Source organism: Telmatherina bonti (genome assembly GCF_933228915.1).
Source record: "Telmatherina bonti genome assembly, chromosome: 12".
In the NCBI taxonomy this organism is placed as follows: Eukaryota; Metazoa; Chordata; class Actinopteri; order Atheriniformes; family Telmatherinidae; genus Telmatherina; species Telmatherina bonti.
Window position 1 is genome coordinate 26,275,056 of NC_136610.1, and position 26,682 is coordinate 26,301,737.

General features: G+C 42.9%; 5 protein-coding genes across 6 annotated transcripts in view; all 5 read right to left on the reverse strand.

Moving 5' to 3' along the window:
• LOC306763013 (uncharacterized protein) overlaps nt 1–25,161 on the reverse strand; it is a gene marked incomplete at both ends in the record, with an annotated part of 63,124 nt that extends 37,963 nt beyond the window's left edge. The window contains 10 exons of the mRNA XM_079249681.1: nt 8,350–8,583; nt 8,650–8,823; nt 12,499–12,732; nt 12,799–12,972; nt 20,351–20,548; nt 20,606–20,788; nt 21,536–21,655; nt 24,109–24,342; nt 24,400–24,582; nt 25,096–25,161. Coding sequence (XP_079105807.1) covers nt 8,350–8,583; nt 8,650–8,823; nt 12,499–12,732; nt 12,799–12,972; nt 20,351–20,548; nt 20,606–20,788; nt 21,536–21,655; nt 24,109–24,342; nt 24,400–24,582; nt 25,096–25,161 — 1,800 coding nt within the window. The remainder of the gene's footprint in view (nt 1–8,349; nt 8,584–8,649; nt 8,824–12,498; nt 12,733–12,798; nt 12,973–20,350; nt 20,549–20,605; nt 20,789–21,535; nt 21,656–24,108; nt 24,343–24,399; nt 24,583–25,095) is intronic.
• LOC306763163 (protocadherin alpha-C2-like) overlaps nt 1–26,682 on the reverse strand; it is a gene marked incomplete at its 5' end in the record, with an annotated part of 198,701 nt that overhangs the window by 106,647 nt on the left and 65,372 nt on the right. The window lies entirely within an intron of this gene.
• On the reverse strand, nt 7,889–14,571 carry LOC306763016 (protocadherin alpha-8-like; the record flags this gene model as incomplete). The annotated part of the gene is made up of 3 exons (XM_079249684.1): nt 7,889–7,903; nt 8,068–10,104; nt 14,257–14,571. 3 exons carry the CDS (start codon nt 14,569–14,571, stop codon nt 7,889–7,891), a joined length of 2,367 nt encoding a protein of 788 aa, XP_079105810.1.
• Nucleotides 19,970–22,363, reverse strand: LOC306763017 (protocadherin alpha-8-like; the record flags this gene model as incomplete). Its single annotated transcript, XM_079249685.1, has 1 exon — nt 19,970–22,363. One exon carries the CDS (start codon nt 22,361–22,363, stop codon nt 19,970–19,972), a length of 2,394 nt encoding a protein of 797 aa, XP_079105811.1.
• LOC306763018 (protocadherin alpha-8-like) lies at nt 22,844–26,190 on the reverse strand (the record flags this gene model as incomplete). The annotated part of the gene is made up of 2 exons (XM_079249686.1): nt 22,844–22,850; nt 23,822–26,190. The coding sequence occupies 2 exons, from the start codon at nt 26,188–26,190 to the stop codon at nt 22,844–22,846; spliced, it is 2,376 nt and encodes a 791-aa protein (XP_079105812.1).

A 26,682-nucleotide genomic window follows, 5' to 3' on the forward strand; every position in this document is an offset into this window, starting at 1 on the left:
TGGCACTGTGAATGATTTACAGTGTAGACACCTCACAAAACACAGGTCTGAGCCAGTCAAGCAAAAAACCACAACCAAAGTGAACCAATGAAATGAAAATGTACAAGAATTGTACACACACACACACACACACACATATATATATATATATATATATATATATATATATATATATATATATATATATATATATATATATATATATATATATATATATATATATATATGTATATATAAATTTCTAATAGTAATACAAGCTAAGTACCATGGCTGCATAGTAAAAAATGGCTTATAATTTAGTCAGACACTTACAATCAACTCACTATTTAATCACAGACAGACAGTGTGATCCACTGAAATCACAAAGTATTTGTTAGTTTCATGACATGCACTCATTTTTAATCACATCTTTTCAGGGCATCTGCTGTCCAGGCACAGCTTAATGCTGCTGCTGCATTGTAAATCACATGATGCCTCATAGAGTTTTTATCTCTGTGACACATGCAAATGCACGCACATGAAATATTCATTCATCCATGCAGCGACAGTTATTACTGTCTAGCAGTTCATGAAACTGCAGAGAATCTGGTGAAAAAGTGTGTTTAGCATCTCTGCTTTATGAAATGCTTGTTAATTTTTCACCTCAACTCATCTTTGTCTTTCTGAAAGTAGACTCCATTCAGGCTTAGTGGTCTACTGTAGTCAATGCTTTGTGTATCACAATATAACATTTTTTAACACTAACATAGTGTCAAAATGTCAAAGATTTTATTAAGTCTTTTTTTTTTTTTTTGGGGGGGGGGTAAAAAAAGAAAATAAAAAAACAACTCAAGCTGACCTAGTTATTTGAGAACAAAAGATTATCTCCACAAACAATATCTAATTAGAAGATTAACCATTCCCACCTTCACCATCACATCAATACATGCACCATCTGTCACCTGCTTTAAAATAGTGATTTCATTGAAGTAATCCATGTGTTTCGATCTAAATAAACCCATTTTCATTAAATATTGTGACATGTCTGTAGATGAGTTGTAGAAAAGCCACTTCCCTTCCCCCTTCCTTCACTGCTCTCCCTACAGCTCCCTCCCTTTTTCATCCTGTTCCGCTGCTGTTGCTAAGACTGAAGAGCGTACACTAGTCTGTGGAAACCAGTAGACGCCGAGAGGTGGATCTCCCAGTGTGTTGCTATGGGCAACACAGTGTTCAACAGAGAATCAGTAAAGTCTAACATGCAGACCTTCACACATGTGATAATATATGACCTATTTCTCAGTGAGCCAAAAAGGAGCAAAAATCTGAAGCTTGTGTGTTGTGCACTGGATGTATACTCTCATTCATTATCTTTCAAATTTGTTGCAAAAAGAAAAATATGAAGAGTGATCCCTCTTATTTCCCTTTTCAGTTTCTTATTTGTGCATTAAACTATAATTCATCATAAGGAACAGTATCCCAAACTAACCTAACTGACTGCACATTATAATTCTCTACACATCTGCCCAGGCTTGCTCTGTCTTAGCCATCAGTGATTCATCTCAACCACATCAGCAAGTTTAGACCTCAAGAAACGCTCTTAGCAGGTCAGCAAAACGTCCTCTGCACACATGTAACTCAACCTAGATATGTAAGAAAGACATTGGGAAGGATGTTTACAAAGAAAACAGAAATATGACACATGCTAACTAAAATAATTTAAAAAATGCAATAACCAGACATGGCTGTAGATTCGATACAGTGCTCAAATAATACACATAATAGGAAGAGCTTTTAAATGGTAGCTTCAAGTTAGAATTGACTCTTAAAGCAAACAAACCCTCTTCAAGTTAAAATAATGTTTCCTAAAAACATTAATCAACCTTTCTGTGCTAAATGTCTGAAGTGGACTTTTGTTCTGTGCCAAAGCAAGTGACATACACAACAACAAAGTAATTTAAATAAATGCATTTAGTTATTTAGTTATGCCTCTCCCTGAGCCGTCACCTTATCGTGGTGGAGGGGTTTGTGCGTCCCGAAGATCCTAGCAGCTATGTTGTCGGGGGCTTTATGCCCCTGGTAGGGTCACCCATGGCAAACAGGTGTCTAGGGGAGGGACCAGACCAAGCACGGCTCATAGACCCCTATGATGACGACCAACCTGGGCATGAATGTTCCCTTGCCCGGACGCGGGTTACCGGGACCCCCCTCTGGAGCCAGGCCTGGAGGCGGGGTACGAGAGCGAGCGTCTGGTGGCCGGGCCTTCGCCCATGGGGCCCGGTCGGGCTCAGCCCGAAAGGGTTACATGGGCCCCGCCTCCCGTGGGCTCACCATCTGCGGGAGGAGCCGTAGGGGTCGGGTGCAATGTGAGCTGGGCGGCAGCAAGGGACGGGGACCCTGGCGGTCCGATCCCCGGCTGCAGAAGCTGGCTCTAGGGACGTGGAATGTCACCTCTCTGGTGGGGAAGGAGCCTGAGCTGGTGCGCGAGGTTGAGCGGTTCCGACTAGATATAGTTGGACTCACCTCGACGCATGGCTTGGGCTCTGGAACCAGTACCCTCGAGAGGGGCTGGACCTTCTTCCACTCTGGAGTTGCTCATGGTGAGAGGCACCGAGCTGGTGTGGGCATTCTCATCAGCCCCCAGCTTGGTGCCTGCACGTTGGGGTTTACCCCGGTGGATGAAAGGGTAGTTTCCCTCCGCCTCCGGGTGGGGGGACGGGTCCTGACTGTTGTCTGTGCTTATGCACCAAACAGCAGTTCAGAGTACCCACCCTTTCTGGGGTCCTTGGAGGGAGTGCTGGAGGGTGCTCCTTCTGGGGACTCCATTGTTCTGCTGGGGGACTTCAATGCTCACGTGGGCAATGACATTGAGACCTGGAGGGGAGTGATTGGGAGGCATGGTCCCCCCCCTCTGAACCCAAATGGTGTTTTGTTATTGGACTTCTGTGCTCGTCATGGATTGTCTATAACGAACACCATGTTCCAGCATAAGAGTGTCCATATGTACACCTGGCATCAGGATTCCCTGGGCCGCAGTTCAATGATCGACTTTGTAGTCGTATCGTCGGACCTGCGGCCACATGCCTTGGACACTCGGGTGAAGAGGGGGGCGGAGCTGTCAACTGATCACCACCTGGTGGTGAGTTGGCTCAGATGGTGGGGGAGGAAGCCGGTCAGAGCTGGCAGGCCCAAACGTGTTGTGAGGGTCTGCTGGGAACGTCTGGCTGAGTCCCCTGTCAGAGCGAGCTTCAACTCCCACCTTCAGCAGAGCTTCGAACATGTCCCGGGTGAGGCGGGGGACATTGAGTCCGAATGGGCTGTGTTCCGTGCCTCTATTGCTGAGGCGGCCAGCCGGAGCTGTGGCTGCAAGGTCGTTGGTGCCTGTCGTGGCGGTAATCCCAGGACTCGTTGGTGGACACCAGCAGTGAGGGATGCCGTCAAGCTGAAGAAGGAGTCCTATCGGGCCTTCTTGGCCTGTGGGACTCTGGAGGCAGCTGATCGGTACCGGCGGGCTAAGCGGCATGCGGCTTCGGCCGTTGCCGAGGCAAAAACTCGGGCATGGGATGAGTTCGGCGAGGCCATGGAGAAAGACTTCCGGACGGCTTCGAGGAGATTCTGGTCCACCATCCGGCGGCTCAGGGGGGGGAAGCAGTGCTCCATCAATACTGTGTACAGTGGAGATGGGGTGCTGCTGACCTCAACTCGGGACGTTGTGGGTCGGTGGAGGGAATACTTCGAAGACCTCCTCAATCCTACCAACACGTCTTCCCATGAGGGAGCAGAGCTGGTGGACTCAGGGGTGGACTCTCCTATCTCTGGGGCTGAAGTCGCTGAGGTGGTCAAAAAGCTCCTTGGTGGCAAGGCCCCGGGGATGGATGAGATCCGCCCGGAGTTCCTTAAGGCTCTGGATGCTATGGGGCTGTCCTGGCTGACACGCCTCTGCAGCATCGCGTGGACATCGGGGGCAGTACCGCTGGATTGGCAGACTGGGGTGGTGGTCCCCCTTTTTAAGAAGGGGGACCGGAGGGTGTGTTCCAATTACAGGGGAATCACACTCCTCAGCCTCCCTGGTAAGGTCTACTCAGGGGTCCTGGAGAGGAGGGTCCGCCAGATAGTCGAATCCCGGATTGAGGAGGAGCAGTGTGGTTTTCGTCCTGGTCGCGGAACAGTGGACACGCTCTATACCCTCTCTGGGGTCCTGGGGGGGGGCATGGGAGTTTGCCCAACCAGTCTACATGTGCTTTGTGGACCTGGAGAAGGCATTCGACCGTGTCCCCCGGGGGCTCCTGTGGGGGGTACTCCGGGAGTATGGGGTACCGGACCCCCTTGTACGAGCTGTCCGGTCCCTGTACGACAGGTGTCAGAGCTTGGTCCGCATTGCCGGTAGTAAGTCGGATTCGTTTCCGGTGAGGGTTGGACTCCGCCAAGGCTGCCCTTTATCACCGATTCTGTTCATAACTTATATGGACAGAATTTCTAGGCGCAGCCGAGGGGTTGAGGGGATCCGACTTGGTGGCCTCAGGATTGGGTCCCTGCTTTTTGCGGATGACGTGGTCCTGTTGGCTTCATCTGGTCGTGATCTCCAGCTCTCGCTTGAGCGATTCGCGGCTGAGTGTGAAGCGGCTGGGATGAGAATCAGCACCTCAAAATCTGAGACCATGGTCCTCAGCCGGAATAGGGTGGATTGCCCTCTCCGGGTCGGGAGTCAGGTCCTGCCTCAAGTGGAGGAGTTTAAATATCTCGGGGTCTTGTTCACGAGTGAGGGAAGGATGGAGCGCAAGATCGACAGATGGATCGGTGCTGCGTCTGCAGTAATGCGGGCTCTGCGCCGGTCTGTCGTGGTGAAAAAGGAGCTGAGCCAGAAGGCGAAGCTCTCGATTTATCAGTCGATCTACGTTCCTAACCTCACCTATGGTCATGAGCTGTGGGTCGTGACCGAAAGAACGAGATCTCGTATACAGGCGGCTGAAATGAGTTTCCTCCGCAGGGTGGCCGGGCTCTCCCTTAGAGATAGGGTGAGGAGCTCAGTCATCCGGGAGGGGCTCAGAGTAGAGCCGCTGCTCCTTCGCATCGAGAGGAACCAGTTGAGGTGGCTCGGGCATCTGGTCAGGATGCCTCCTGGACGCCTCCCTGGTGAGGTGTTCCAGGCACGTCCCTCTGGGAGGAGACCCCGGGGAAGACCCAGGACACGCTGGAGGGATTACATCTCTCGGCTGGCCTGGGAACGCCTCGGGATCCCCCCCGCAGAGTTGGCAAATGTGGCTGGGGAGAGGGAAGTCTGGGCTTCCCTGCTTAGGCTGCTGCCCCCGCGACCCGACCCCGGATAAGCGGCAGAAGATGGATGGATGAAGGATGGCATTTAGTTATGTGTTAACAAGGTCTGTTTTGAAATTGTATGGATTCAAGACAGAGACAGAAATTTAAGATAGAGAAGTATTACACTTGTTTGTTGAAAAAATGTTATAGCTGTGACATTTTGTAATGATCAAGCAAAAGAGTAGCTGTTAATATTCCCAACAATGTGTCCTTTGACACATTTGTCAAATAATTAGACACACAAGGTGCCACCATAACGCAAAAACTAAAGATTGATTAGCTCTTTTGTGAAATTTTCTCTTTTTTCTCTCTCACTTAGACAACCATCTTTAAACCACAAGATTAACCCAGCAGTCACATGGGCACATGGGTGAATCTCCTTATTCCTCAGAGTAATACATATTATATACTTGTTATCCACATCAATCCAAATATTTTGAATTGCTTATAAAATTCAGTAATTGATGCACATTTATGTTAATGTTCATTTAATTTTTCATAGGCTTTTCTCTGGCTGGAAATAAGGTGGTCGTCTTTCCCTCTACAAATACTTTACTTATACTGGATCCAATTAACATTTACTGTTTGTATCCAGATCTGTACTGGATGCTGTGACACAGTGTCCCACCATAATTAGTCTTTAGCATATATTTAAAAGTATAGTCTGTAGATTTTGAACACAACATTACAATCAACACAAAGATGCTGATGAGACAAAGAACCTCATCCCAAAGTTATCATCAGGTAAAACATCACATTTGTTGTCTTTATCGCTGTTTCCTGCACTTGTCCCATCAAAAGCTACAAAAGATTCTTTAGACTCCACAAATTTGACAATCATGGTAGTTGTTGCTGAGAGTGAAATGTTACTATTTTACCAGTATGACCAGTTTATGTTCAGCTTCATCTGTCTCTGTGAATGAGCGTTCTGATGTGTCCTGTATAGCGATCCAACCAAAGAGACTGTGGTCAGTGACTTCCTGCAGTGAGTGCAAGAACCATTCATCATTTCTTATGTCAGCATCACAGGCTTTGGTTAATTTCACCAAGTGTTCTGTATTCACAGTTTGGGGAATCTCCTCAAACCTTCACGTTCACCTTTTGTCATATTCACCTCTATTTTTAACCTCCAAATTAAATTTTTGACTGAGCTTTTACTGCTGAACAGAGAACACGCCACTGTCTGGACCACAAGCAGCTTGTACCTGAAATCGTGAACCGGGCAAAGCAGATTCTATATGTCAAAACGAGTCTCATTGTTGGAGGACGTTGGAGTTATGGTTGTTACATCCAAACATCCATAACCTCTAAACCAACATGACATACTATTTAAGGATTCTCCATTGAAGTTTTTGTATTGATAATGCAAGAAGTGGTCTGTTCGTATACCTCTCATCTGTCTATATTTTGGCTGATGTGTAAAATCTCCTAACTGTTGAGTTTAAAGAAAGATTCAACATATCCAGAAATTATGCTAAATACTCCAGCATTCAAAGCACCAGGTTCCACCCCAGGGTGTCCGGTGATATTTCCAACAACAGAACCCACACAAAGCTCTTCAGTAATGGAGTATTGCTGCTGCCGAATTGAATAAAATTTTTTTTTTTAAAAATAAGATCCAAAGAAACAGTAAGTACAAGCAGGTAGGCCAGCCATGCTCTACTTCCTCTTCCTACCATTATGAATTAAACAACACCGGCAAAGATGCAAACATAGTTTCTCATCTTCTTATGTAGACATGGTGACTAAATTTGGATATAGCAGCATCAGCTAGTGGTCTGCTTTTGTTAAAATTACATAAACTCTAGATTCCATACATTATATTGATGCTGTCAAATGTCTTGTGTATGCAAGTCTCATGATTGAGCTAGATGCAGACTTAAGCATGTTTTGTCTGTGTTCATCTTTTTTTCATAGGCCTTTCACAGGCTGGAAATATAATGGAGCTTTCATAGATGGGATTTCTACAATTGGCTTCAGGATTCCTCACAGATTCTGCAGATCTGTTTTAGAAGCAAGATTTCTGGAATAAATTATTCATGAAGCTGTTGTCTGGGGCTCTCTCTCTCTCTCTCTGTTTTCTTTTTTAACATCCAAACCATCTTTTCTGCATCACCTGCCTAAGGTACTACACACTGACTTAACTCAGACTTAAAATATTAGTCAACACAAGAACATACATTTTATCAACAATACTAATTCGTGGGAAATGTTAATTTATGGTTAGTTAAGAATAATGGGCTCTTTGCCACCGCCCAAAACCATGCTCTGTCACAAAACAGATCCTAACTAACTGATGCAAAGAATGTCATAGTACTTCATTTTCATTACTTATTTACTCTAAAGCTTCTAAATCAGGGATGTTCGAATGATGTGTGGCATTTGCATGTTCTCCCCCATATGTGCACAAATTCTCTCCGGGTTCTCCGGCTTCCTCCCACCATCCAAAGACATGCAAATTAGGTTAATTAGTTACTCTAAATTGTCCCTAGGAGTGAGTGTGAGTGTGAGTGGTTGTTTGTCTCTCTGTGTTTGCCTGTGATGGACTATCAACCTGTCCAAGGTATAACCTGCCTCTCGCCCAAAGATTGCTGCATTAGGCTCCAGCTTCCTGAGACCATTATGTTGAACAAACAGTTAAGAAAAAGGGTGGATGCATATTCAAAATTAGTGATATTATTGAGTCACATGTCCACATTTATGTTTCTAAAAATGTTATTATTCAAAAGGCTTTAATTGTAGAACTGAATGGGAAACAAAAACGGTCTTCCTTACCGCTTCAGAAGTACGTCTCCTGTCAGGTAACACAAGTGTGTTTGCATGACTGCCAGGAACAATAGTAGATCCTATACTCATTCTCGGTCCAACTAACATGTAGCGCTTGTCTCCAGATCTGTACTGGATGCTGTGACACAGTGTTCCATCGTAATTTGTCTCTTGTAGGTATTTGGAAGTATAGTCTGTGGATTTTGAACACTGCATTGCAATCAGAACTATAATGCTGATGAGAAAAAGAATTGAAACTGATCCCAAAGTTATCATCAGGTAAAGAGTCACATTGTTATCTTCATCATCTTTTGCTGCACTTTTCACATCAGAAGCTGCAAAAGCTTCTTTGGGCTCCACAAGTTTGACAATCACTGTAGCTGTTGCTGAGAGTGAAATATTCCCATTGTCTTTCACCAGTATGACCAGTTTATGTTCAGCCTCATCTGTCTCTGTGAAAGAGCGAAGTGTTCTGATCTGTCCTGTATAGCGGTCCAAACCAAAGAGACCGTGGTCAGTAACTTCCTGCAGTGAGAACAGCAACCAGCCGTTATATCCTATATCAGCATCATAGGCTCTGACTTTAGTTACCAAGTGTCCTGCGTTCACATTGCGGGGAATCTCCTCCACACCTTCAGCAGAACCATTGGAGCTGACTGGATACAGGATGACTGGAGGGTTGTCGTTCTGATCCAGAATGAACACGTTCACTGTGACGTTGCTGCTTAGAGACGGAGTTCCAGAGTCTGTGGCAACAACATGGAACTGGAAAGTTTTCAGTGTTTCAAAGTCAAAACTTTTCAGAGCCATAATATCTCCAGTTTCAGAATTAATGCTTAAAAACAAACCACTGTTGTCATCACTGCCATCACGCAATATATTATATGAAATACGAGCATTGTCGCTTTCGTCAGGATCAGATGCTTTAACAGACATTAATGGTCCTGTCAGATCATTATTTTCAGCAATATAAAAAGTATATGGAGTTAATGAAAACCTTGGTCTGTTGTCGTTGACATCCGAAATTGTCACTGTTATTACTTTTTCAGATACAAGTGGTGGCACACCAGCATCCTTTGCCACAACTGTAAGCTCATAAAAAGATCTCTCTTCTCTGTCCAATAGTGATTTGGTCATTATGGCGTACATGTTTTCTTGTAAGGAAGGATATATAAGAAAGGGAACATCCTCCCGTATTAAAATGGAAACTTTTCCATTAGAGCCTGAATCCAAATCATTCACGCTGATCAAAGCCACTGTGGTTCCGGTTTTACAATCCTCGGGGACTGATTTAGAAAAAGAAGTAACTTCAATTTCAGGCGCATGATCATTTAGGTCGGCAACCTTTATGATTACTGTTTTGTCTGAGGATAAAGGGACACTGCCCATATCTGATGCTCGCACGTCAATTTCATAACTTTCATTTTCCTCATAATCTATATCACCATTTACTTTAATCTCACCTGTTTTTGAGTCGATGGAAAATAGTTTTTTTAAAATTACATCTACCTCCTTTCCAAATGAGTAAACAATTTCACCGTTTGAGCCCTCATCCAAATCGGTTGCGTTAACCTGAGTAACAAGCGTGCCAGGCTGTGCGTTTTCATTTACAATGGCAGAATATGAATCATCTGTGAAAGCGGGAGAATTATCATTGACATCAAGAACTTCAATAAGTAATTCTGTTGTTCCAGATCTCGCCGGTCTTCCCCCATCAATTGCTGTAAGCAGAAGTTTGTGCTCTTTTGTGACCTCTCTATCAAGCTGCTTCTGTAAAACCAGAATGGGCATCTTACGGTCTTCGCCTCTTTCTTTGACTTCTAAACGAAAATGATCGTTAGGACTTAACTTATAATGTTGAACCGAAAATTGAATACCATCGGGATCACGTGCAGGTTGGAGCTGAAGTCGCGCTCCTGGTAACGTCGATTCAAATATTTCAAGTCGTTTCTCTTTTTCTGGAAAGCTTGGGGAATGATCGTTTATATCCAGCACCTCTATGGCCACATAATGAATTTCGAGCGGATTTTCCAGCACGGTTTTAAGGTTTATAAAACAAGCGTTGCTTCGTTCACAGATGTCCTCTCTGTCCACTTTCCTGGTTACGTAGAGCATACCGTCGTCCTTATTAAAATGGAAAAGGGATTCTGTTGAACTTCCAACAATACGATAGTCTCTGTCCTTCAGTGCGATCTTATCAATTCCCAAATCTTTTGCAATGTTTCCAACAACACTTCCTTCTTTAATTTCTTCGGAGATGGAATATTTTATCTGGGCATCAGCTTCACTGCAAAATATCCCTGAAGCCAGAATAAAGACGACGCATTTCCATCGCTTGATCCACGCCTGGGACGTTCTTTGTTCCATTATGCTAAAAAAGATCATTTCATTTGGATAGTTTTAATAATATCAACTGTAGACTCTAACAACTGGCATTTAAGAAACAATAAAACATGTTTTCCATTCCAAGCTTCGCTCCATTGCTAACAGTCTGTAGTATGTGAACAAAAAGCTCGTTGGTGCTCAAGCTAAATAAAATGACGAAATAGTGGGTTGGATCGGTTGACAATGACGAAAAAAGTCTGGATAATAATGCTTATACTGACACCGTGCGATCCACTTCGTGTTTGCAGATTTATGCATGTTAGTAACAATGTGGGAAATCTACTAACAAAATAATAATAATAATAATAATAATAATAATAATAATAATAATAATAATAATAATAATAATAAAAATAAAATAAAAAACATTTTAGTTGCGTTCGTATGCCTGCAAAGTTATACTGAAATCCCTTTGAAAGAAAAACTTTCAGCACCACAGATAGCTCCATTTAAATCAGCAACAAACGGTATTTCAAGCTTAAAGACACTCCTGGCATTATTCCTCCACCAAGATGAACTATATAACAGCTCGACCAGCTAAACATATCTAGCAGTCAATGTAGAAATATGGATAAAAAAGTCATATGACATGATGACATAAAGAAAATGTAAACCTTACATCTGCATGTGTTGGCGTTTAATTCTTCTTCATGTTATTATTATTATTATTATTTATTTATTTATTTTTTTTATTTTTTTTATTTTTTTTTGTTTTAGCAATTCCATGTGTGTGGAAGGTTGTTGCTAGGGAACATGTAAAAATGCTATAAAAAAAAAAAAAAAAAAAAAAAAAAGAAAAAGAAAACATAATATAATGTGAAATCATAGAGCACTCTTTGGGAAGCAAAAGTGGTCACAGTTTTATCAAGTACATTACAGTGCCTAATGTGAAACATGTGTGACATAAACATCCATTTATATATATATATATATATATATATATATATATATATATATATATATATATATATATATATATATATATATATATATATATATATATATATATATGCCCTGCGATGGACTGGCGAGCTGTCCAGGGTGTACCCTGCCTGTCGCCCAAAGCCGGCTGGGATAGGCTCCAGCTTCCCCGCGACCCTGAATTGGAATAAGCGGTTCGGAAAATGAATGAATGAATGAATATATATATATATATGCATTGAAGTCCCTACAGTGTTTTTTGCCATTGACCCCTACAGTAAATGGTGCAAGGATACTTTACAGAGGGCAATTCTCTGATTAAAGCAGAATCCGATGTCTTAAGCAGTCAACTCTGGTTTTCTAGCAACAGTTGGTAGACTCTCTCTACATACACTCTTTGTAATTCTGCCCTGTCCTAAGTAGTATTTGTGTTAAGTGTTTTCAGTAAATACATGCATAGTATAAATACTATTTTTTAATATTTCTCACAAGGCATATTTCAAAATCACACATAAAAAAAAAATAAAAAAAACAAACAAAAAAAATCAACAACACACAAGTCTGTTTTCAACCACTTTTTATGCTGGGCTATGTAACCTTATACCCATGAAGCTGACTTTTGTGTGTTGTAATGTAGTAAATTAATAAGGACCTTTTGTGTAATGAAACAATTTATTATTATTATTATTATTATTATTATTATTATTATTATTATTATTATTATTATTATTATTATTATTATTATTATTATAAATATTATTATTATTACACACTATGATGAATACAGCATGCATCTGACATGGCACTATCATTTTTGGAAGAGCTGCTTTTGTGTAAAATGATCTTTCTTACCTCCTCAGAAGTACGTCTCCTGTCAGGTAACACAAGTGTATTTGCATGGCTGCCAGGAACAATAGTAGATCCAATGCTCATTCTTGGTCCAACTAACATGTACCGTTTATCTCCAGATCTGTACTGGATGCTGTGGCACAGTGTTCCATCATAATTAGTTTCTTGCAGATATTTAGAAGTATAGTCTGTGGACTTTGAACACTGCATTGCAATCAGCACAATGATGCTGATGAGAAAAAGAATTGAAACTGAGCCCAAAGTTATCATCAGGTAAAGAGTCACATTGTTATCTTCATCATCCTTGGCTGCACTTTTCACATCAGAAGCTGCAAAAGCTTCTTTGGGCTCCACGAGTTTGACAATCACTGTAGCTGTTGCTGAGAGTGAAACGTTCCCATTGTCTTTCACCAGTATGACCAGTTTGTGTTCAGCATCATCTGTCTCTGTGAAAGGGCGAAGTGTTCTGATCTGTCCTGTATAGCGGTCCAAACCAAAGAGACTGTGGTCAGTAACTTCCTGTAGTGAGAACAGCAACCAGCCGTTATATCCTATATCAGCATCATAGGCTCTGACTTTAGTTACCAAGTGTCCTGCGTTCACATTGCGGGGAATCTCCTCCACACCTTCAGCAGAACCATTGGAGCTGACTGGATACAGGATGACTGGAGGGTTGTCGTTCTGATCCAGAATGAACACGTTCACTGTGACGTTGCTGCTTAGAGACGGAGTTCCAGAGTCTGTGGCAACAACGTGGAACTGGAAAGTTTTCAGGGTTTCAAAGTCAAAACTTTTCAGAGCTACAATGTCTCCATTTTCAGAGTTTATGTTGAGAAATGAAGATATTGAATTACCGTCACTTCCATCTTTTAACATACGATAGGAAATAAGTGCATTTTCGTTTATATCATTATCAAAAGCTGTGACGGAAAACACGGATTTTCCTGGTTCATTTCTCTCCGTGACGTAGAAAGCATACGGGCTTAGTGTGAACTCTGGACTGTTGTCATTCACATCGGACACTACAACGCCTATTGTCTTCATTGATGACAATGAAGGCTGACCTGCATCCATTGCAACTACTGTTATAGTATAATCAGGCTGTTTTTCCCTGTCCAGTCGATATTTAGTCACCAAAGAATACATTTTCTCCTGCAACGATGGCGATAAAGCAAATGGAACATCTTCATCTATCGAGCAAATAATTTTTCCATTAAGACCAGAGTCCAGGTCGTTTACATTAACAAGAGCCACTGTAGTTCCTGGTCTGGAATCTTCAGGAATTGAATTGGAAAAAGAAGTAACCTCGATCTCTGGTGCATTGTCGTTCACGTCAACGATTTTTATAATTACACTTTTTTGTGTAGCAAGTGGAGCGAGTCCCTTATCTGATGCTTGTATTTCAATTTCATAGCTATCCTTTTCTTCATAATCTATTGAACCTTTCACAGTTATTTCACCTGTTGATGGGTTCATTTCAAAAAGTTTAAATAACTTACGATTCACGCTGTTGCTAAATGAATAAACTACCTCGCCATTTCGGCCATCATCTGAATCAGTTGCGTTTACCTGAATAATTCGTGTGCCTACTGGTGCGTTTTCATTCAGCATCACCGAATAAACATCTTTCGAGAAGGCGGGTGCATTATCATTAACATCCAATACATTTACTGAAATATCAACAATCCCAGATTTTGGAGGTTTGCCCCCATCCAGTGCTGTCAGTACTAATAAATGTTTTTCCGAAATTTCTCTGTCTAAAGATTTTTGAACAATAATTGCTGGTATTTTACCATCCTCACCTTTATCTTTCACTTCTAAACGAAAGTGGTCATTAGAACTAAGTTTATATTGTTGGATAGTGAAAGCGCCACTGTCTGGATCACGTGCGGGTTGCAGCGGGATTCGCAGTCCAGGTGACACAGACTCGGAAATCTCTAAAGTCGTCTCTTTCTCTGGGAATGTGGGAGCATGATCATTAATATCCAACACCTCAACAGCAACATAATGGATCTCCAAAGGGTTTTCCAAAACGGTTTTTACGTTAATTATACACGTAGTGGTCCTCTCACAAATCTCTTCTCTGTCGATTTGCCGAGTCACATACAAGATGCCATCGTTTTGATCCACAGTGAAAGGAGGGTCTGCCACACTACTAACAATCCGATACTTCCTGTTCTTCAGCGTGCTTTTATCTAATCCCAGGTCTTTGGCGATATTTCCAACTGCAATTCCTTTAACTTCTTCGGAAACTGAATATCTTAATTGCGCCGAAGCCGCACTCCACAGAAGCACAGTAACCACGCACCCAACCCACCGTCCTCTTACGGCTGTTTGCTGGTATCGTCTTTGTTCCATTATTTAGGCAAGCTTGGACATTTTCATGCGGAATCAGTGACTATTGTGTAAAATATTAATAAACAAAAGTCTATTACATATCCGTTAAATCCCGATTAGTGAGAGCAGCAGCAAAGCAAAACGCAATTTTGTCCGTGATGAAGTAGCCAATGAGGGTGAGACTAAGAGGTGGAAGCAAAATGTGACGAAAATCCGATGTTCTCTTTTTACCAATAGTACTGACACCATGCGATTATGTCTGTTGTTACAAAGAAACAGTCCTCTTTTATAATAAATTATTTTGTATAATCTAGTTTGTATGTAGGCTAGAGTTTTGAGACGGAACAACAAATGTGCACTTGATGTGCTCCCCATTCTGACGTTTTCACTCCATTGCTTCAACATTATCAGTGGTTTAACCCTGTTCATATGAGGCTGTTTTAATGTAGGGATATCGCTGATCAGAATCAGTGACTCGGAAACATTCGATTCGTTTTGAAGTCCGGTCTTCTGACATACCTAAAATCAGCATTGCGGTGCATTTTCAGAAAAAAAAAAAAAAAAAAAAAAACGAAATCATTTTATGAGATTTAGCCAAAACCGTGACTATTAAAACTGACAATGAAAAGGCTAATTCTAATCCCCAACTGCACCTTAAACAAACTAGGTTGTTGCATCCAAAAGCTAAACGGTCATTGCTGTGTTCACAAATTCTCATGTCTCGCAAATCTGTTGGTCACGTGGTTTCCATGGAAGCTGCTGGCTGCACTGCACGTTCCAATCATCTTTTGACCTGTCTGCCGACAATGGGCTGCGTTCCATTTTAAATGATCTTTCGCCACTGGTTTTGGGACCTTTATAAGCTTTATCTATGGCGATTATTATGTATATGACATATAAATTATTTATTTATTTATTTATTTATTTAAAATATACTTATTTTATTACTATAAAAACATGAACAATGGACAATTTATTCATACAGGTCTTTTTTTTCAAATAACGTTCTTCATTAATTCCTTCTATACTTTCAAAGTTACTTCAACTGAATTTCGTCCATTGCATTAAAACTTCAGCAGCAAATCATTTACTTACTTATGGACAAAGCAAATACTAAATATATTTTATGTGCAGTTGAAAAACAATAGCATATGGTAATGCCTTTTGTGGGTAATTTTTACATTCTCAACATTATTTCTCAAGAGTGATTGAAATGTTAGCCAATGTGTATAACCTGTGATTAACCTCGACTCTGACCTATAGGCTGTTTGATCATCCTAAAATTGGCATTTGCGGCAATTTTTCATGGTAATACAAATTTCCTGGACTTTTTTTTCTTTTTTTTTTTTAAGTATTTTTATTTAGCCTACTTACAAAAAATCTGAAAACCAAACAAAACACATAATTGAAAAGGTCTCCATTTAGAGAATAACATATCTCAAACATTCTATTTCACTCCTTTGAAAGGCTGACCATTTAATCTTTACCTAAGTGCATATTTAGTGAGTTATGATTTCATGACAAAAGGAGGTTTGGACCGGTGACGCGTTCTTGATCTGGGCTCTTAAAACTCGTGTTATACAATTGGGGTTGCTATAAATAACAGTTAAAATTAAAAATAAATAAATAAATAAATAAATAAATAAATAAATGAATAAATAGTTTAACAACACTCCCAGAAGTGACATAAACTGGAAGATGTACATGAAAAATTCAGTGGAACATCATATAACTCACTGATTATAACTGTAAAGCTAGTATAACATATGTTTTCATGGGGGAGCGGTTACATTAGTTTGGATTCCTCCTTTACGTCTCCCTTGTGAGATGTTCCCAGTTTGTCCAACTGGAGGGAGGATCTATAGAAGATCATTGACGTGCTCCCTTGGTTTGTATACATCATTCATCCTTCATCCATCCATCCATCCATCTTCTGCCGCTTATCCGGGGTCGGGTCGCGGGGGCAGCAGCCTAAGCAGGGAAGCCCAGACTTCCCTCTCCCCAGCCACATTTGCCAACTCTGCGGGGGGGATCCCGAGGCGTTCCCAGGCCAGCCGAGAGATGTAATCCCTCCAGCGTGTCCTGGGTCTTCCCCGGGGTCTCCTCCCAGAGGGACGTGCCTGGAACACCTCACCAGGGAGGCGTCTAGGAGGCATCCTGACCAGATGCCCGAGCCACCTCAACTGGTTCCTCTCGATGCGAAGGAGCAGCGGCTCTACTCTGAGCCCCTCCCGGATGACTGAGCTCCTCACCCTATCTCTAAGGGAGAGCCCGGCCACCCTGCGGAGGAAACTCATTTCAGCCGCCTGTATACGAGATCTCGTTCTTTCGGTCACGACCCACAGCTCATGACCATAGGTGAGGGTAGGAACGTAGATCGACTGGTAAATCGAGAGCTTCACCTTCTGGCTCAGCTCCTTCTTCACCACGACAGACCGGCGTTACTGCAGACGCCGCACTGATCCGTCTGTCGATCTCGCGCTCCATCCTTCCCTCACTCGTGAACAAGACCCCGAGATATTTAAACTCCTCCACTTGAGGCAGGACCTGACTCCCGACCTGGAGAGGGCAATCCACCCTATTCCGGCTGAGGACCATGGTCTCAGATTTTGAGGTGCTGATTCTCATCCCAGCCGCTTCACACTCGGCCGCGAATCGCTCAAGCGAGAGCTGGAGATCACGACCAGATGAAGCCAACAGGACCACGTCATCCGCAAAAAGCAGGGACCCAATCCTGAGGCCACCAAGTCGGATCCCCTCAACACCTCGGCTGCGCCTAGAAATTCTGTCCATATAAGTTATGAACAGAATCGGTGATAAAGGGCAGCCTTGGCGGAGTCCAACCCTCACCGGAAACGGATCCGACTTACTACCGGCAATGCGGACCAAGCTCTGACACCTGTCGTACAGGGACCGGACAGCTCGTACAAGGGGGTCCGGTACCCCATACTTCCGGAGTACCCCCCACAGGAGCCCCCGGGGGACACGGTCGAATGCCTTCTCCAGGTCCACAAAGCACATGTAGACTGGTTGGGCAAACTCCCATGCCCCCCCCCCCCCCCCCCCCCCAGGACCCCAGAGAGGGTATAGAGCTGGTCCACTGTTCCGCGACCAGGACGAAAACCACACTGCTCCTCCTCAATCCGGGATTCGACTATCCGGCGGACCCTCCTCTCCAGGACCCCTGAATAGACCTTACCAGGGAGGCTGAGGAGTGTGATTCCCCTGTAATTGGAACACACCCTCCGGTCCCCCTTCTTAAAAAGGGGGACCACTACCCCAGTCTGCCAATCCAGCGGTACTGCCCCCGATGTCCACACAATGCTGCAGAGGTGTGTCAGCCAGGACAGCCCCACAGCATCCAGAACCTTAAGGAACTCCGGGCGGATCTCATCCACCCCCGGGGCCTTGCCGCCAAGGAGCTTTTTGACCACCTCAGCGACTTCAGCCCCAGAGATAGGAGAGTCCACCCCTGAGTCCACCAGCTCTGCTGCCTCATGGGAAGACGTGTTGGTAGGATTGAGGAGGTCTTCGAAGTATTCCCTCCACCGACCCACAACGTCCCGAGTTGAGGTCAGCAGCTCCCCACCTCCACTGTACACAGTATTGATGGAGCACTGCTTCCCCCTCCTGAGCCGCCGGATGGTGGACCAGAATCTCCTCGAAGCCGTCCGGAAGTCTTTCTCCATGGCCTCGCCGAACTCCTCCCATGCCCGAATTTTTGCCTCGGCAACAGCCGAAGCCGCATGCCGCTTAGCCCGCCGGTACCCATCAGCTGCCTCCAGAGTCCCACACGCCAAGAAGGCCCGATAAGACTCCTTCTTCAGCTTGACGGCATCCCTCACTGCTGGTGTCCACCAACGAGTCCTGGGATTACCGCCACGACAGGCACCAACTACCTTACAGCCACAGCTCCGGCCGGCCGCCTCAGCAATAGAGGCACGGAACACAGCCCATTCGGACTCAATGTCCCCCGCCTCACTCGGGACATGTTCGAAGCTCTGCTGAAGGTGGGAGTTGAAGCTCGCTCTGACAGGGGACTCAGCCAGACGTTCCCAGCAGACCCTCACAACACGTTTGGGCCTGCCAGCTCTGACCGGCTTCCTCCCCCACCATCTGAGCCAACTCACCACCAGGTGGTGATCAGTTGACAGCTCCGCCCCCCTCTTCACCCGAGTGTCCAAGGCATGTGGCCGCAGGTCCGACGATACGACTACAAAGTCGATCATTGAACTGCGGCCCAGGGAATCCTGATGCCAGGTGTACATATGGACACTCTTATGTTGGAACATGGTGTTTGTTATGGACAATCCATGACGAGCACAGAAGTCCAATAACAAAACACCATTTGGGTTCAGAGGGGGGGGGGACCATGCCTCCCAATCACTCCCCTCCAGGTCTCACTGTCATTGCCCACGTGAGCATTGAAGTCCCCCAGCAGAACAATGGAGTCCCCAGAAGGAGCACCCTCCAGCACTCCCTCCAAGGACTCCAGAAAGGGTGGGTACTCTGAACTGCTGTTCGGTGCATAAGCACAGACAACAGTCAGGACCCGTCCCCCCACCCGGAGGCGGAGGGAAACTACCCTTTCATCCACCGGGGTAAACCCCAACGTGCAGGCACCAAGCTGGGGGCTGATGAGAATGCCTACACCTGCTCGGCGCCTCTCACCATGAGCAACTCCAGAGTGGAAGAAGGTCCAGCCCCTCTCGAGGGTACTGGTTCCAGAGCCCAAGCCATGCGTCGAGGTGAGTCCAACTATATCTAGTCGGAACTGCTCAACCTCGCGCACAAGCTCAGGCTCCTTCCCCACCAGAGAGGTGACGTTCCACGTCCCTAGAGCCAGCTTCTGCAGCCGGGGATCGGACCGCCAGGGTCCCCGCCCCTTGCTGCCGCCCAGCTCACATTGCACCCGACCCCTACGGCTCCTCCCGCAGATGGTGAGCCCACGGGAGGTCATTCATCCTTCATATATATATATATATATATATATATATATATATATATATATATATATATATATATATATATATATATATATATATATATATATATATATATATAGCCTAATCTAGCAAAAATAAAGAATCATTCAGAAAATTCCTGTATATTGATGGTGATCAAAATCACTCCCAAAATGTAATGGAACCTATGTGAGACCAAAATCCATTCTCAGCAAAAAAAAAAAAAAAAAAAAACAAAACACACAAATGAAAAATAAATCATAAAAGTCTGTCTAGTAGTTTTTGCAGCAACGAATAAATGGATGCCAGCAAAAACACAACCTCTTCAGTCTCCTTGGCAAAGGGTAATGAGAAATTAGCACATATGAAACTGCATATTTACACCTACATTATACTTAAAATAAGAACTAAAAAGCTGATATGGTGAAACATACTTAGAACTCACTGCAACTGGGTTATTTCATTAAAAGTTGTGGCAACAGGGAAAACAAACTGAAGTTTACACAAACATGCCTTACCTCCTCAGAAGCCCTCCTCCTGCCAGGTAACACTAATGTATTGGCATGGCTTCCAGGAACTATAGGAGATCCTATACTCATTCTTGGTCCAACTAACATGTAGCGTTTATCTCCAGATCTGTACTGGATGCTGTGGCACAGTGTCCCATCATAATTAGTCTCTTGCAGATATTTAGAAGTATAGTCTGTGGACTTTGAACACTGCATTGCAATCAGCACGATGATACTGACAAGAAAAAGAACTGAAACTGATCCCAAAGTTATCATCAGATAGAAAGTCACATTGTTATCTTCATCATATTTTGCTGCACTTTTCACATCAGAAGCTGCAAAAGCTTCTTTGGGCTCCACGAGTTTGACAATCACTGTAGCTGTTGCTGAGAGTGAAACGTTCCCATTGTCTTTCACCAGTATGACCAGTTTATGTTCAGCTTCATCTGTCTCTGTGAATGAGCGAAGTGTTCTGATCTGTCCTGTATAGCGGTCCAAACCAAAGAGACTGTGGTCAGTAACTTCCTGCAGTGAGAACAGCAACCAGCCGTTATATCCTATATCAGCATCATAGGCTCTGACTTTAGTCACCAAGTGTCCTGCGTTCACATTGCGGGGAATCTCCTCCACACCTTCAGCAGAACCATTGGAGCTGACTGGATACAGGATGACTGGAGGGTTGTCGTTCTGATCCAGAATGAACACGTTCACTGTCACGTTGCTGCTTAGAGACGGAGTTCCAGAGTCTGTGGCAACAACGTGGAACTGGAAAGTTTTCAGGGTTTCAAAGTCAAAACTTTTTAGTGCCACAATATCTCCAGTTTCAGAGTTTATGTTGAGAAACGACGTTAATTTGTATTCGTTGCTTCCATGTCTAATAATGTGATATGAAATGAGTTCGTTCTCATTTTCATCGCGATCAAAAGCCTTAACTGAGAACACTGAAGTGCCTGGTTCGTTACCTTCTAATACATAGAAAATATATGGTTTCACTAAAAACTCTGGTCTGTTATCATTTATGTCCGACACCACGATGCTTATTGTCTTTTCAGATGACAACTGAGGCTGTCCTGCGTCTTTTGCAGTAATTGTTAGTTTATATTGCGATTGCTTCTCTCTGTCTAGAAGAGACTTGGTGACCAAGGAAAACATTTTGTCTTGTAAAGATGGTGACAGAGCAAACGGAACATCTTCACTTATTGAGCAAATAACTTTTCCGTTTAGACCAGAGTCTAAATCATTCACACTCATAAGAGCAACTGTAGTTCCTATTCTTGAATCTTCGGGAATCGAGCTGGAAAATGAAGTTAATTCAATTTCAGGTACATTATCGTTCACGTCAATCATCGTAATAATGACACTTTTTTCTGCTGTTAGTGGAGCAAAACCCTTATCAGACGCTTGGATTTCAATCTCGTATTTGTCGTTTTGTTCGTAATCTATACGATCTTTCACAGTTATCTCTCCAGTTGATTGATTGATCGCAAACAGTCTGAATAAACTATCACTCACACTGTTGCCGAATGAGTACACCACCTCCCCGTTCTGACCGTCGTCCAAGTCTGTCGCATTCACTTGTATGATTTTTGTTCCTACTGGAGCATTTTCTTTCAGAGTAACAGAGTAAATTTCCTTCGAGAAAATTGGGGTGTTATCGTTAACATCCAAAACATTTACTATAATATTCATGTCTCCAGATTTTGGAGGCTTCCCTCCATCCATTGCGGTCAAAACTAACGTGTGGCTTTGCGCTGCTTCCCTATCCAGTGACTTTTGAAGAACTAGTATTGGTATTTTCCCATATTTTCCTTTATCTCGAACTTCCAGACGAAAGTGTTCGTTTGGAGTAAGTCTGTATTGCTGCACGGATAAATGACCGCTGTCTGGATCCCCTGAGGGTTTTAGCTGAAATCGTGCTCCAGGTAAGACGGATTCAGAAATTTCCAACGTTTTCTCTGTTTCTGGGAAACTGGGCGAGTGGTCATTTATATCCAAAACCTCGACTTCTATATTATGAACTTCCAGTGGGTTTTCTAGCAAAATTTTTAAGTTTATTAGACAAGAACTGCTCTGTCCGCACACCACCTCCCTGTCCACCGTTCGGTTTACATACAGTACACCATCGTTTTGATTTACATGGAAGAGAGGATCCGTTCCACCGGAGACAATCCGACATTTCCTGGTCTTCAGTGTCCCTTTATCTAATCCCAGGTCCTTTGCTATATTTCCAACCACATATCCTTCCTTGACTTCCTCCGAGATCGAATACCTCAGCTGGGCTGAGACCACGCTCCATAAAAGCACAGCGACAAGGCATCGGGCTACACATCTCGCACCCATTCCTTTGCAGAGACTTCTTTGTTCCATTGCAATGTCCGATGCTATCAATACCAGTTCAGATGTAAAAAAAAAAAAAAAAAAAAAAAGAAAAAAAAAGAACACTGCAAAGATTTACACTTCCAAATATGAAATGATTAATTTTGTTCCTAGTTCAGACATGAAGATAAATCGAGCATTTCTAAAGGCTACTGTAAGCTCTTAAATGATAACGATAATATCCCAGGCTGTAATATCCACAGCTGTCGAAAGGCAGGAACAAATGCAACGACGACAAGCACATGTGATGCTGAGTTGTTCTGTTATACTGACACCATGCGACCTAAAATCTCATTAAATTAACTGAGGGGACCGCATCAAGGGAATTATTTACTTTGTCATAGTTTTAATCCACAAAAAAATAAAATAATAAAGTAAATGAAATTAAATAAAAATGTTCCTTACACTCTAAAGAAAAACTATTTCAGGCTGACTAAGTAACATTCACAAACTGTGTAGGGGGAAATGGATACAGGTCATCGGTGACTAAGAAGAACATTTAATGTTTACATCATTTGATTAATTTGATTAGGTAATGTGATCAGATATGCTGACAACACCATTGTGGCGGAGGTCATGTCAGTCTTGCTCGAGGAAAGAGGCTCGACATCTGGCTAAATATTACACAGAATAGCCTAATTTTAAACACCACTAAAACTGAAGGTTATGCATTATAACATACATTATGAGAGTTAAGGCGAACACAAAGGGCCCGCTGACCATCATGTGGGAAGGATGAGGAAAGAGTGGACTCCATCAAATTCCTGGATGTTCACATCACTAAGAGCTGACATCTTCAATAAATACCCCAACATCGTGAAAAAAATAAGTTCAACAGAGGCTTCTTGAGAAGGCTTCAAGAGGTCGAATATTGAAAACAGCTGCTCAGATTTCTTTCTTGGATCACATTAAGAAACATTCTCTGACACCCAATAAAAGCTCCACAGAGAACAGGAAGGATCTTCTCCGGGTCAGAAAGCAGCGCAGTCATAGCCCAAATAAAACGGATTTTCTTTTGTTAACTGCCACTACAAACGATAGTACGTTGTTAAATGTCAGAAAAAAAAGGCAGCACCATGGACAGCGACTTCGACTGCCCGCAGACATGTCCAAAGACATTAGATAGTGGTAGTTTTTAAGCTTTGATTTTGCAATTTCAACGTAAGCCTAAACCCTGGGCCATCACAGCTACATAGCTGTATTTTTTATTTACTTTATATATGCAAATAAAAATAATAAGGCATGATATACAATTGAATAAAGACAAGATTTTTTAAAATGCACTCTAAATAATTTTCTCTAGCAAAAGTGAAAAGCTGCTAATTGGTAGCATAAATGCCAAAGGAAGAACAAAACCGGAAAAAAAATAAATAAATGCATAACTCTGCAGCTGACGACAGGCAGATGTTTGAGCAAATATGCCTTACCTCCATAGATACTCCTCGCCTGTCTGGTAGGACTAATGTATTAGCATGGCTTCCAGGAACAATAGTAGATCCTATACTCATTCTCGGTCCAACTAACATGTAGCGTTTGTCTCCAGATCTGTACTGGATGCTGTGGCACAGTGTCCCATCGTAATTAGTCTCTTGCAGATATTTAGAAGTATAGTCTGTGGATTTTGAGCACTGCATTGCAATCAGCACGATGATGCTGATGAGAAAAAGAACTGAAACTGATCCCAAAGTTATCATCAGGTAAAGAGTCACATTGTTATCTTCATCATCCTTTGCTGCACTTTTCACATCAGAAGCTGCAAAAGCTTCTTTGGGCTCCACGAGTTTGACAATCACTGTAGCTGTTGCTGAGAGTGAAACGTTCCCATTGTCTTTCACCAGTATGACCAGTTTATTTTCAGCATCATCTGTCTCTGTGAATGAGCGAAGTGTTCTGATCTGTCCTGTATAGCGGTCCAAGCCAAAGAGACTGTGGTCAGTAACTTCCTGCAGTGAGAACAGCAACCAGCCGTTATATCCTATATCAGCATCATAGGCTCTGACTTTAGTCACCAAGTGTCCTGCGTTCACATTGCGGGGAATCTCCTCCACACCTTCAGCAGAACCATTGGAGCTGACTGGATACAGGATGACTGGAGGGTTGTCGTTCTGATCCAGAATGAACACGTTCACTGTGACGTTGCTGCTTAGAGACGGAGTTCCAGAGTCTGTGGCAACAACGTGGAACTGGAAAGTTTTCAGGGTTTCAAAGTCAAAACTTTTCAGAGCTATAATATTTCCATTTTCTGAATTTATATTGAGAAACGACGTTAATTTATCTTCAGCTGCGTCTCTAACAATATGATAGGAAATACGCTCATTATCATTTTCGTCTTTATCTGAAGCTTTAACAGAAAACAGCTGAGCCCCTGGATCATTACCTTCACTGACATAGAAATTATATGGGCTATGTGAAAACTCTGGTCTGTTATCATTTACATCTGACACTGCAACGCTAACTATTTTTTCGGATGACAGTGAAGGTCGACCAGCGTCTTTTGCAACTACTGTTATGACATAGTGCGACTGAGCCTCTCTGTCCAGAGGGGATTTGGTGACCAATGAAAACATTTTGTCTTGCACAGATGGTGTTAAATCAAAAGGAATAGCATTTGCAGATGTTTCTATGTTGCAAATAACATTCCCATTAAGACCAGAGTCTAGGTCATGTACACTAATAAGAGCGACTGTAGTTCCAACTCTTGAATCTTCAGGAACTGAGCTGGCAAACGAGGTAACTTCAATTTCTGGTGCATTGTCATTCATGTCAATTATTTTAATTTTGACACTTTTTTGTGTTGATAGAGAAGCCAGACCTTTGTCCGATGCTTGGATTTCAATTTCGTATTTGTCCTTTTCTTCATAGTCTATAGGACCTATAACTGTTATCTCACCAGTTAACTGGTTTATTTCAAAAAGCTTCAATAGTTTGCGATTAACTATACTACTAAAAGAGTAAACTACCTCTCCATTAGGGCCATCGTCTAAATCAGTTGCATTCACCTGGATGATTCTTGTGCCAGCTGGAGAATTTTCATTTATCATCACAGAATATTCCTCTTGGGAAAACACGGGAGCGTTATCATTAATGTCCATAACATTTATTAAAATCTTCATGTCTCCAGATTTGGGAGGTTTCCCTCCATCCAGCGCCGTTAGAACTAATGAGTGACTTTGCGCTGCTTCCCTGTCTAAAGATTTAGACACAATTAAAATCGGTATTTTTCCATCTTCCCCTTTATCCTTAACTTCTAACCGAAAATGCTCACTGAAACTAAGTTTATACTGCTGAACAGAAAAAGGACCGCTATCTGGATCTCGCGCAGGCTGGAGGGGAATACGTACTCCTTGTAATACTGACTCTGAAATCTCCAACGTTTTTTCTTTATCTGGGAAACTGGGAAAATGGTCATTTATATCCATCACTTCTACGCCTATGTTGTGGACCTCTAGAGGGTTTTCAAGAACGGTTTTTAGATTTCTTAAACACGGTGTGCTTTGCCCACACACTTCTTCCCTGTCAATTTTTCTACTCACATACAGAACGCCATCGTTTTGATTTACATGAAAAAGAGGATCCGCGTCACCTGAAACGATCCTATATTTCCTGGTTTTCAGTGTTCGTTTTTCTAATCCCAGGTCCTTGGCTATGTTTCCAACTGCGGTTCCTTCCTTCACTTCCTCAGAGATTGAATAATGCACTTGCGCCGATGCAAGACCCAACAAAAGCATAGCGACCATGCACCCGACTAAACATCCTCTCCTTCTTTGTCCTTCGATTCTTCTTTGTTCCATGATAAATGCCAAGTTGTTCGTATCCACCATAAAAAGGTAAGTTACACCATAATGACAAAATTGTACTCCACTGTGTAAAAATAAAGTTATGATTTTTCTGAGAGAGCTACACAATGGGGTAGAATAATTCCAAAGGCACCATTGAGCTCAAGCGCACTGTGACAGTGTCACGTTGAAGAGGTGGGACCAAATCATTTCCAGGGGAAGGTCCTGCTTGATTTGGTTTTGTTCTACTGACACCATGCGTTGTGCGCGCACTGTGCATTAAAAGTAAGAAATTAAATTCTGCAACGGTGGATTATTTTATGACGTGTTTCTGTATGATATGGAGGCAAGTTTCTTAAAAGCTCAGAAAGCGCTTCACACCAACATGTGAAACTTTAAAAACAAGTCAACATCACGGGATTGGGAAACAAACACTTAACGTCAGTAACTTGATATATCTCATGAAGAAGGGTAAATAAACTAATTTGACGGCTTAATGGATCTGTC